Below are 12635 nucleotides of genomic sequence, written 5' to 3'. Positions count from 1 at the left end.
AAGCATTTTTCCCATAGACACAAAATGAGAGAAAACGTTTAGTAAATAAGTCCCTAAGTGCATTCATAGGACAGCAAAAAGGACATCCATATTTAGTGTAAGAGATGCCAGCTCTGTAGGGTTTCAGCCGTGAAACTGTTCATTAAATGCTTCCCAGTAGCACTAGAAACGAGCATTATATGGCACTAACAAGGGCTGTCTTTTTCTTTATTTTGATTTCTTATCAAGAAAAACTAAATTTGGTTCCTGCATCCTCATTGTTTCTCCTCCACCTGGAAGACTGCATTAACAAAAGACAGAAGCGATCCTGAAAGCTAAAAATAAGCCTATAGACTTTTTTGTTGGTTTAATCAAAGACACAACAACTGTTCAAAGCCTGAGTTTTGTAGGCCTGTAGTCAACAACAGTGGAGAAGGTCTCGGTGAGACTAGAGTCAAGCTCTATTGACAAGGAGTGCATACTCACATTTTTCACAGCGTCTCCCTGTGTATCCAGCCAGGCAGGCACACCTGAAGGAAGCCATCTTGTCCAGAGTGCACGTCCCATCATGTAGACACGGGGATGACGAGCAAGCTGCAAGAGAAGCCCCAAGACGATCACTCAAAGCCCCACTACCACCTGTTCCCCCATCCCATCTCCTATGCTGATGCTTCCAGGCATCAGATTAACCACCAATCAAGTGAAAACAATGCACTCAACTGATTTCTAAACCCAGAGAACTACAGATTCCCCAGACCCTCCAGAGGCCTAAATGCACATACAAATGTAAACTTTTTACTCAGAAGAAGTAAATCAATTCATTCTACCTCATACAGAGATTACTGAAATCTGATAGAGTGAGTTCCTAGCGCAACACATGCCCTCAGTCACTTTTTCCTGATTTGTGTGGGGAAGCCTAGGGCTTGTACTGCCTCCCAAGCAGACAAAACACAACATTCCTTCTTTCTCTATCAGATCTGGAGCACAGGGCCCGCGGGAAGGGTAGGAGACTCTGCTAATGCCAAGCAGGACCTCAGCTGTGAGAGGCAGGCGTCCCGCCAACAAGTAAACTGCAATGCTAATCGGTCTGGGAGCAAGCTTATTGATTAAGATGCTGGAATGCTAATCGGTCTGGGAGCAAGCTTATTGATTAAGATGCTGGAATTCTAATCAGTCTGGGAGCAAGCTTATTGATTAACATGCTGGAATGCTAATCGGTCTGGGAGCAAGCTTATTGATTAAGATGCTGGAATGCTAATCGGTCTGGGAGCAAGCTTATTGATTAAGATGCTGGAATGCTAATCGGTCTGGGAGCAAGCTTATTGATTAAGATGCTGGAATTCTAATCAGTCTGGGAGCAAGCTTATTGATTAACATGCTGGAATGCTAATCGGTCTGGGAGCAAGCTTATTGATTAAGATGCTGGAATGCTAATCGGTCTGGGAGCAAGCTTATTGATTAACATGCTGGAATTCTAATCGGTCTGGGAGCAAGCTTATTGATTAACATGCTGGAATTCTAATCGGTCTGGGAGCAAGCTTATTGATTAAGATGCTGGAATGCTAATCGGTCTGGGAGCAAGCTTATTGATTAAGATGCTGGAATTCTAATCAGTCTGGGAGCAAGCTTATTGATTAAGATGCTGGAATGCTAATCGGTCTGGGAGCAAGCTTATTGATTAAGATGCTGGAATGCTAATCGGTCTGGGAGCAAGCTTATTGATTAAGATGCTGGAATTCTAATCGGTCTGGGAGCAAGCTTATTGATTAAGATGCTGGAATGCTAATCGGTCTGGGAGCAAGCTTATTGATTAAGATGCTGGAATGCTAATCGGTCTGGGAGCAAGCTTATTGATTAAGATGCTGGAATGCTAATCGGTCTGGGAGCAAGCTTATTGATTAACATGCTGGAATGCTAATCGGTCTGGGAGCAAGCTTATTGATTAACATGCTGGAATGCTAATCAGTCTGGGAGCAAGCTTATTGATTAAGATGCTGGAATGCTAATCGGTCTGGGAGCAAGCTTATTGATTAACATGCTGGAATGCTAATCGGTCTGGGAGCAAGCTTATTGATTAACATGCTGGAATGCTAATCGGTCTGGGAGCAATCTTATTGATTAACATGCTGGAATGCTAATCAGTCTGGGAGCAAGCTTATTGATTAAGATGCTGGAATTCTAATCGGTCTGGGAGCAAGCTTATTGATTAACATGCTGGAATGCTAATCGGTCTGGGAGCAAGCTTATTGATTAAGATGCTGGAATTCTAATCGGTCTGGGAGCAAGCTTATTGATTAACATGCTGGAATGCTAATCGGTCTGGGAGCAAGCTTATTGATTAAGATGCTGGAATTCTAATCGGTCTGGGAGCAAGCTTATTGATTAACATGCTGGAATTCTAATCGGTCTGGGAGCAAGCTTATTGATTAAGATGCTGGAATTCTAATCGGTCTGGGAGCAAGCTTATTGATTAAGATGCTGGAATTCTAATCGGTCTGGGAGCAAGCTTATTGATTAAGATGCTGGAATGCTAATCGGTCTGGGAGCAAGCTTATTGATTAACATGCTGGAATGCTAATCAGTCTGGGAGCAAGCTTATTGATTAAGATGCTGGAATGCTAATCGGTCTGGGAGCAAGCTTATTGATTAACATGCTGGAATGCTAATCAGTCTGGGAGCAAGCTTATTGATTAAGATGCTGGAATGCTAATCGGTCTGGGAGCAAGCTTATTGATTAACATGCTGGAATGCTAATCGGTCTGGGAGCAAGCTTATTGATTAAGATGCTGGAATGCTAATCGGTCTGGGAGCAAGCTTATTGATTAACATGCTGGAATTCTAATCGGTCTGGGAGCAAGCTTATTGATTAAGATGCTGGAATGCTAATCGGTCTGGGAGCAAGCTTATTGATTAAGATGCTGGAATTCTAATCGGTCTGGGAGCAAGCTTATTGATTAAGATGCTGGAATTCTGTGCGGAATCCTATCGATAAGAGCAAAAATCCCACAGATAAATATGGAAGAATCCTACAAGAAAGCGAGGAGGGGTCTTTAAGGGAAACATATGTATACTAAGTGTATGTTCAGCAAGGCCTTACGGGCCCTCCTCGAGCCACTCAGACCCAGGAACGCCCCGATGAGCACGTAGGCACCATCACATGCGGATCTCGTCAGAGACTTAGCACTGAGGCCAGAGCAAACAGCACCGACCGCAGGCTCAGCTGGCACCGTTTTCAAACCAGTTGCTGGGGTGGCAGAGGTGACTGGGGAATCGTTCCCCTCCCCCCCGAAGATGTGAGTGGGTGCGGGATGGGGAGGCTTAGGGGGAAGCTTAGGGAAAGGTGGGTGGAGAGAAAAATTTGCATCTGTTAGGCTTTTTTTTGTTGTTGTTGTTGACTTTCTGAAATGAAAGTTTAAAAAAAACCAAATTAATGGTGCAGAAGCGGGGCCGGACCAGCCTTGTTGGGTTGGCCTGGGTGAGCTGGCAGCATTACGGCATGGCCATGAGATTTCTTTGTAGGTAAGGATGCAGACTCTGATGTCCTTGCTAAGTGACAGCTTCCTTTCCCCTCCATTACACCCTGGACTGTAGGCTTCCTGGGGATATTTCTGCTGCCCCAGTCTGCTTTAGTTTTACCACAACAGAGCCTCATAGCCGAGGGTCCCAAAATGCATGGTCTTACAATTCGCTCTACTTTTGCGGCTTTAGACCCAGAATCCAAACGTCAGACACCAATAACATGTTGATACAGACCTGTAACTTCCTCAAAGGTGGCATAAAATCCATCAAAATTCTTGGATCCATCAGACTCAAACAGCAGATGCAGAGAATTCCCACTGCTCCTGATGGGAAGCGGGCGCTCGTTGCCACAGAAGCGCTTAATAACGCGAGCATCGACGTTATCCCCATCCCGAATCTCCACATAATCATATTGGCACATGTAGTCAAACTCCAAGCTCAGCATGGCAAACCTAGGGCCCAAAGAGACAGGGTTGACAAGACGCCTTCTGCCTTATGGGCACTCAGCACAAAACATTTCCTTGCCTCCTGTGCCCCGCGGGAGATCTGGGATCGATTCCTGAGCCCAGCTTCCCTACGCTAGGTGACGGGAGCCAGGGATGCCCGAAAGAAAACATTCACTGCCCCTGGGGGTAGGTTAGGGGTGGAGGAAACCCCAGCCAGCGCTCAACAGTGACACCAGGTGGCCATACTAGGATAACATGCATAACCCGTGGTACAATGGGCAACCCCACATGGGAGGGAGTTTAAAAATGGTGGGAAACCCGGGGTAGTTGTGAATGAAGTCTCAGAGCATCATAGGCTAGAAGAGGTTATTTCTGATTGATCTCAAAGCATTCTCCACCCCTCGTTTCCTAGATCTTTACTTCACTTTTATCCAATCAGAAAGGGTCAAGGGGTCATGCCTGGACCATAAGGATTTTAAAGCCTGAGGAGGAAACAAAAGTAAAATACTTGAGCCCAGGATTCACCTGCACAGTTGGGGGTCATCCCCCACCTAGACCTCCCAGTGAACCCGTCTTCATGAAAAGGGGAGGAAAGAGCAAAGGTCAGAAATGATGCATCGTTGTGGCAGCTCGGTCTTGGGCCCCTGTGGCAGGCAAACGCAATGCGGCTCTGGAGGAATGAAAGCAGCAGCAGGAGAGAAGCAGAATGCTATCCTCGCCTTTGGGTGACTTTGCCTATCTGCCTTCCAGCTTCAGCAACTTTCCTGTCTCACTGGCACAGCGAGTCCAGCAGGAGGTGATTTATCGCCGCAGGCAGCTTTTAAATATTTCATGCCTTTCACCCTTAATCACCTCATCTGCCTGGAGTCAGATTAATGGATGCCGAATAAAAATCTGAGAGCGCAAAGTCAGGGCAGTAATGAGGCTCCCTGGCCTATAGGCTTTTCACGACCCCTTGCAGCTCCCCATCTCTCGTGTTTCCACACGCTGGAGCGTTTTGCAGCCGATGTGGCAGGATTATCGCGCATGCTCTGATCTTTGTACGGAGTCAGAATATCCCAGAGGAAACGGGCACCAGGAAAAGCAGACTAATGATACCATCAGATGAGCAGAGCGGAACCATCCCCTGCTTCGTTATTACGTTACTATGGTCCAGGAGAGAGAGAGGGGATTGAGTTGTACAAGTCTGAGTCCTATTCCTAACTAAGGGCCTGAGGTACTAACACTTATAGCCTGTCATAGGAGTAAAAATGGAGCTATAGCCTGCATGAGTCAGCCGCATAAAAAAGGGGCATGCTGGGAGGGAGGGGAGTATTAGATCAGTGTTTCCTGGCCCTCTCCTGAAGGCACACCTAATGGGTCAGGTTTTCAGGATTGCCATAATGAATATGCATGAGATAGATTTGCATACGCTAGGTCCCCAATGCATATTCATAATGGATATCCTGCAAACCCGACTGGTTAAGTGTGCCTCCAGGAAAGGGTCGGGAAACTCTGTACTGGATGTGAGTATGTATCTTATATTTTCAAACTAAATGGGTGTAGACGGCATGCCATTAACACGTCTAGCTTTACACCCTGGTTCTAATTTTCCTAAATATGTGTGTGTGTGAGAGTGAGTGTGTGTGTGTGTGTGTGAATGTGTGTGTGTGTGTGAGAGTATGATTAGATTCTCAGACTAGATGCATGTGGGAACTTCATGTCTGAAAGCCATTTTCTTCTCTATGGGTTTTCAAGTACACATGGACCTTTGAAATTAGGCACCTTACCAGAAATTTACCCCAGAAGGGGGGAAAAAAAGCCCGTCTGGCCCCAAAAGCTCTTCTTCCTTTGTCCAGAGTTGAAAGGAGACAGAAGCGCAGCCAAAAACTACCATTATGGTATTGTATGCTGACTGGCCAAAGGACAGTGCCCACCTCTGACTCTCCCACTGCAGCTTTGGATACCATTGAATTAATGCTGGTGCTGAAAGCTGTCACTCTCTTTAAGACATTGTCTGCTTTTCCAAATGATGCTCAAGGCAGCTTACAACATTTTTCAGAAACAGCTACAATAAGTTTCTGGTCAGAGATCTTGCAGTCCAAGTGGGTACCTGAGGCAATGGGAAATAAAGTGACTTGTCCAAGGTCACGAGGAGCGTCAGTAGGGGAAGTGGGATTTCAGCCCTGTTTTCCTAGTTCTCAGCCCATTGTGTTAACCACTAGACCAATCCACCTCCTTCTGACCACCTTCACTGGCCATAAGAATTCTCCACTGTATAGATAAAGGTACGGCAGGGGGCAGGAGGCGCCCCTTCTCTGTGGAACTCATTAACTGAGTCCATTTCCTGGCCATTCTACCCAGTCAATCCATGCACCAGCATAAAACAGGAGTGTGGTGTCATAGGGAAATGATACATAGGAAGGAGAATTAAGAAGTGAACCAACACAGAAAAGCCTCACTCATGGCTGGGTTTAATCATAGTTTCTGTCATAAGTATATTAACAGCATAAACTACGCCTTAGACAGACCATTCAGGAAAATCAGCTCTGGGGGAGCAAAGGATCATGGGATCTCCTTTTGGAAGACTGCCATGCCACAAATTGCTAAGCAAAACAATTTCATGAAATTGAAACTTGTAATCATTGAAACTTTCCTACAAGCAAAATCCCACTAGAGTCTGGGTGTTAGACCATGGCTATGAACCTGATTGAAATGGACACTTGCTCCAGTCAGAGGGTGGGGGCAACCTGACTTCTGTTCCAGTTGAGGAGGGGGGAGGTCAAAATAGCATTTTATTCTCCAGAGCACTGGTTTTCGGGATTTCCTGAATGAATATGCATGAGAGACCTGCCTCCTACACATTCATTCCGAGTATCCTGAAAACCAGGCTAGGAACCAGTGCTCTAGGAGAGAAAACAGCAACGTTCCAGGACCGGGGAGAGGCAACTCCAGTCCTGGAGAGCCACAACAGGCCTGATTTTCAGGAGAGCCACAAGGAATATGCATGAGGTAGATTTGTCTCCCTCTGATTTTGCTACATTTCAGCAGGAGACGACTAAAGGATAAACAGCACTTGTTGCAGTGGATCTTTTCTGTTCTAACAACAGAAGAAATATATCCAAAGCAGGAAACCTGTGAGGGAGTCGGTTGGACCATTAGATGACCGGGGGAGTTAAAGGGGCTTTTAGGGAAGACAAGGCCATTCCGGAAAAACTAAATTAATTCTTTATTTCTGTGTTTACAAATGAGATTGTTGCGGAGAAACCAATTCCGGAGATGGTTTTCAAGGCTGATGACTCGGATGAACTGAACCAGATCACAGTGAACCTGTAAAGAGTAGCAAATCACCTAGACCAGATGGCATTTACCCCAGGGTTCTGAAAGAACTGAAAAATGAAATTTCAGATCTATTCCTTGTAATTTGTAACCTATCATTAAAATCATCCATTGCATCTGAAGACTGGAGGGTGGCCAATGTAACCCCGAGTTTTAAAAAGGTCTCCAGAGGTGATCTGGGAAACTATAGACCAGAGAGCCTGATTTCAGTGCCAGGAAAAATAAAGAACAGAATCATAGATTAGACATGGTTTAATGGGATGCAGCCAGCATGGATTTATCTAAGGGAAGGCTTGCCTCACAAATCTGCTGCTTTTTATGAAGGGGTTAATAAACATGTGGATAAAGGTGAACCGGTAGATGTAGTGAATTTGGATTTTCAGAAGGCATTTGACAAAGTCCCTCATGAGAGGCTTCTAAGAAAACTAAAACGTCATGGGATAGGAGGCGATTTCCTTTTGTGGATTGCAAGTTAAAAGACAGGAAACAGAGAGTAGGATTACATGGTCAGTTTTTTCAGTGGAAAAAGGTAAACAGTGGAGTGCCTCAGGGATCTGTACTTGGACTGGTGCTTTTCAATATATTTATAAATGATTTGGAAAAGGATACAATGAGACAGGTGATCAAATTTGCAGATGAAACAAAATTATTCAGAGTAGTTAAATCACAAGCGGATTGTGATAAATTGCAGGAGGACCTTGTGAGACTGGAAGATTGGGCATCCAAATGGAAGATGAAATTTAATGTGGACAAGTACAAGGTTGTTATGATTCTGCTTGTCATGCAGCCTCCCAACCACCAGAGGTCCTCTGGGAGCTGCACCTTTCCCCTTTCCAGCTCTAGTCTTGGTGACCTCATGACTCAGCAGATCTCTGCCTATTTAGCCCTGCCTTGTCATTGAGTCTGCTCGGCTCCTTGCTTGGCCCCTTGTGTCTTGTATGCCTTGTGACTCTCTGCAGCCTTCTATCTTGTGCCTTTCCAAAGCCTACTCGCCTTGTATTCCTTGTGGCTCTCCATAGGCTTCTGCCCCTGGCTTCCCTAAGCCTCCTTCTCTCAAGCCTTGCTCCCTGGCTCCCAGGCCTCCTGTCTCAAGCTTGCCAGTATCATTAACTCCTGTCTTGTTCCAGTGTTCCATCCCAGACCTTGCTTCCTGCCTGAGCTCCAGACCCAGCAGACATCAGCCTCCAGCCCTGCAGCCTACATCCCAAGTCTCCTCTGGCTTCTGTCTCCAGTCCCGTCCATCAGCCTACAGCCTGCCTCTTCGGTCCTGCTGACTTCTGTCTCCATTCTGGATTCCAGTCCAGCTTTAGCATTAGGTTCAAGTCCTGCCAGCCACCAGTACCCAAGGGCTCAACCTGCGAGAAAGGTGACTAGTATAGGCCGAAGATCCCTTAGTCTAGCCTGTCTCTGAAGTCCTGGACTGTTCCTGTGGGGGTTCCCCAGCCGAGCTGGGTCCTCAACCCTAATAAAGGTGATGCATATAGGGAAAAATAACCCATGATGTAGTCTTTTTCACGCAACGCACAATTAAACTCTGGAATTTGTTGCCAGAGGATGTGGTTAGTGCAGTTAGTATAGCTGTGTTTAAAAAAGGTTTGGATAAGTTCTTGGAGGAGAAGTCCATTACCTGCTATTAATCAAGTTGTCTTAGGGAATAGTCACTACTATTACTGGCATCAGTGGCATGGGATCTTCTTAGTGTTTGGTAATTGCCAGGTACTTGTAGGATGGATTGGCCACTGTTGGAAACAGGATGTTGGGCTTGATGGACCCTTGGTTTGACCCAGTACGGCAACTTCTTATGTTCTTAATCATTAGCATAGTTGTCCTTCTCTACACATGCTCAGCCTGAGCATGTGCACAGCTCCAAGTTGACTGCCACTCAAAATATCTTTTCATAGGAGCACCAGAACCCAGCACCTCCAATTTAAGGGCCAGATGGTTTCTCATTCTAGAGGGTAGCATAATTTCCTATAATCTCAGTAGTGGTTCTGATGATTCTGATTTAAGCTCCTCAGACCGCACATGGAGATCCCACACTGTACTGCTATGTTCACCGGTCTCCAGGTCACAGAAGGAACTAGATGGGACACACAGCACTATAGCACCATCTGCTAGAGTATCCACCTCCTTTACAGGGGTGCCAAGATGAGAATAAGGAAACACGTTGTCCTGTCTCTTTCACTGAGCACATCTGGCATGGGAAGAGATGCAGAAACCACGTCAAATAAACAAGCCTTGTAAAACTCCTCTGATGAGAGAATAAAGCCATAAACATATCAACATGCAGAGTGTGCAAGAATCTGCCAGCAATGGGTTCTGGCTAGCATTCAGGCCACTATCGACTTTAGGTTTAATTGAGCCAATTAAAGCCTGATTGCTAGAAAATTAACAAGGCGCGCTGGGGACCCAAGAGTGCCTATTAAGTCATCGAGAACTACAGTAAGGCCGCAGAAAATTATTTCTCAAGTGCACAACACAGACCCGGTCACAGTCAAAGGGGATTAAAGACTCAGAAGCAGGCATCTTATCAATGCAGGGTCAGAAAACAGACCATTAGGGGGCTTGGAGAACGATGGGTGGGGCTGGAATTGCACGACACTGACTGACATCAAACTTCTTCCAGCTTTTTGTTGCAACCATCAAGCCTAAGTTTCAGCTCAGCACAAGTTCCCTCTTGCTTCTTTATATTTCCAGCTCATTCAGAACTCGGGTTAGGATCTGGCACTACTAGCCAGGGATTTTTTTTTTTTTTAATCTAGTTTGGTCATTACAGTAGGGATCCTGGTTTGGAGGCCATGCACCAGGGCTCAGTCTTGAACTCTGCAATCCTAGGCCCTGAATCCAGCTACTGGGAATCACCCTGGAGCAAAACTCATGGCTCCCTCCCCTCTGGAGGCTGCAAACGCTGCCTCCGCAGCATCCACATTGCCAGCAAAACCTGAGAAGCGGAAACTCCCAACTCGGGGATCAAATCAGAGAACCTCCCGCACGACCGAGCACAGCAGTTGCCACTCGGCCACCAGGCTGGCTTGGCAAAGCAAGGTTATAAGGTCACATGCTATAAGGAGTGTGTCTTAAAAATGGAGTAACTCTGTATTCTGTATAATGCCACATTTCATGTAATACTGAGAAACTGAGAGGTTAGGTTTCAAGCATAAAAAGGGAATTGGTAGTACATCCTTCGAGAGGAAAGCACTGGACCTGGTAAATTCCACTCGATGAATCTCCAAGAAGCAAAACATGTCGTCAGCTGATACAAATATCACTTCTCTTGCCTCCACCCGCACCCCAGGGACAAGCATTCAGTATTCAGCTGTGCAATTCTCCCTCTGTTGAGGATTTCCTCTGGTTCTTGCTATTGGATTAGCAGCAGTTCCCACCAAGAGTTACCTTAACTCAATGATAAATCCAGGCTTGCCCTGAATGCTCCATTCGCAGTGAGCATCGACGGGGTAACTCTCCAGCAGGATCTCGCCCTTGGACGCGTGAATCACCTCGCCGCACCCTGAGAGAGAGAGAGAGAGAGAGAGAGAGCAGAGATAACAGCACCAAAGGCCTCAAGCAACATCGGCAGGTGAGCAGCCGTCTTTTCAAAACGGAAGACTCTGCAACGGCAAACAGATCAGTAAAGTGGGGTTCAACCCCCAAAATGTAATGCTCAGTCCCAAAATAGGAACTCACTCCCCCCCCCCACCCTCATATCTTGAGTTATTAACCTCCAATGTGAGACCCCTAAAACCATGGGATACTCCACGCTAGCCCCTCTGCTCTTGCCCCTTATTTTCAGACTCCCTAGGTCTCTTTGGCGTGGAGCAGCAAACCCCACTGCAGCTCCTGCTGAGGTTGTGCAGGGCACGTTTCTCTCCATTGCCTCCTGCACAGATTATAAGCCCTTTCGGGATAAGGATGTATCTTCAGTACCTGAATGTGATTGGCTTTGAAGTGTGGAATAAATGGATTCACTACTTAAGTCTTATTTTTGTAACTATCAGGTTAACAAAATAGATGGACACGGCCCACCTGACCCGAAATGCTGTGAAAGTCACATCCCGACCTATACTCCTTGTGACCTTGGGCAAGTCACTATGTGCCATTTCCTCAGGTACCCACTTGAACTGTAAGCTCTTTGGGTCAGGGACTTATTGCCCCTGAATTCCAGTAATGCTGTGAGCTGCCTTGAGCAAAACCAAGCTAAAAGCCCAAAAAATGAACCCTTCATTACGGTGCGACACACCAGAACAGTAACAGTCTAGGGTTTTTTATTTTTTTAGGGGGGGGGGGGGGAGAATTTTCTAGTTGCAAAACGTCCCTTGAGTTTCAAATAGGAAAAGATTTGACTGTGTTCCTATGTTTGGATGTAATATTTTTGTCATGCTCCCCGCTACTCTGACAAACATTTCGGAGCTGTGTAAGTGGCGGCACTACGTAGTGCTGAGCAGTTGGCGTAGATGGGCAAAAATAGGACACGCAGCCTTTTTCTGCCATCACGTTTCTAAGGTTCTCCTGCTGCGGGCCAGCTCAGGGTCCATTTGGCCTTCTCCCATGCAGATTTACTCCAGTGCATAACTTTTTGCACACCTCAGGTACCCGCTTAGATTGCAAGCTCTTTAGGGAAGGGATTTGTTGGACCTGAAAAAATATTGTAAATCGCCTTGAATGGAAAGGTGGTCTAGAACTAAGTCTGAATGTAATCACATTTTTGTAATGGAAAAACTCATTTCCAAGCCTGGCAGATAAAATGCCCGCTGGTTGTTGTTTGCAAGCTTTCAGTCCCCTGTCCCTTGCTGCCAGGGGTTTACTCCATGCCATGGGGTCTCAGGGGTCCATAGGCAGGACAGCAGGCATTTCACAGGGCACTGAGCGCCTAAGCCTGCCCGAGCTTTTCATTCCTTACCAACCACACATGGAAACAAAGAACCACTTCAGTGCACTTCCCTGTCTCTCTGGGCTGCTCCTACAATGAAGGCAGCAGGGCTGACCCCCTGGCTCCTTCGCCTCAGCCACATCTCCGCTCCCCTAACTGGCTGGGAAGAAGAAGGCTCGGCCATTGACGACTAAGGGTCCATGTTAGCCGGTTTCTGAAGGGAGCTGCAGCTTGTGGCTTCTGGCCAAGAACCATTACTGTGGTGGCTGAGCTGGCGCTGGGAATGAATAAAATTTGCGAGATTTGCAAATGAAGTAGCCCAGTAAGGCCGGTTCTGATAGAGCTGGAAGGAAGCTCTGGGGCAATCAGGATTTCATTTATAGAGCTCACAGTGCAAGATCCTTTTCTTTAGCCGCTGGTATTTAAGGCATCACCTGCTAAACTATATATAACTATATATAACCATATATATAACCATATATATATATATATATATATATAGATAG

General features: G+C 46.2%; 1 protein-coding gene across 3 annotated transcripts in view; it reads right to left on the bottom strand.

The window, feature by feature from the left end:
* The window catches only part of PAMR1 (peptidase domain containing associated with muscle regeneration 1), a 49898-nt gene that overhangs the window by 24232 nt on the left and 13031 nt on the right, over nucleotides 1–12635 (bottom strand). For all 3 annotated transcript variants that reach the window (XM_029582650.1, XM_029582649.1, XM_029582648.1), the window contains exons 4-6: nucleotides 10656–10770; nucleotides 3733–3950; nucleotides 466–573 (exon numbers count right to left, since the gene is read on the bottom strand). In XM_029582650.1, coding sequence (XP_029438510.1) covers nucleotides 466–573; nucleotides 3733–3950; nucleotides 10656–10770 — 441 coding nt within the window. The remainder of the gene's footprint in view (nucleotides 1–465; nucleotides 574–3732; nucleotides 3951–10655; nucleotides 10771–12635) is intronic.

Source organism: Rhinatrema bivittatum, chromosome 17, assembly GCF_901001135.1.
Source record: "Rhinatrema bivittatum chromosome 17, aRhiBiv1.1, whole genome shotgun sequence".
Classification (NCBI taxonomy): Eukaryota; Metazoa; Chordata; class Amphibia; order Gymnophiona; family Rhinatrematidae; genus Rhinatrema; species Rhinatrema bivittatum.
This window is presented reverse-complemented; position numbering and strand designations above follow the sequence as displayed.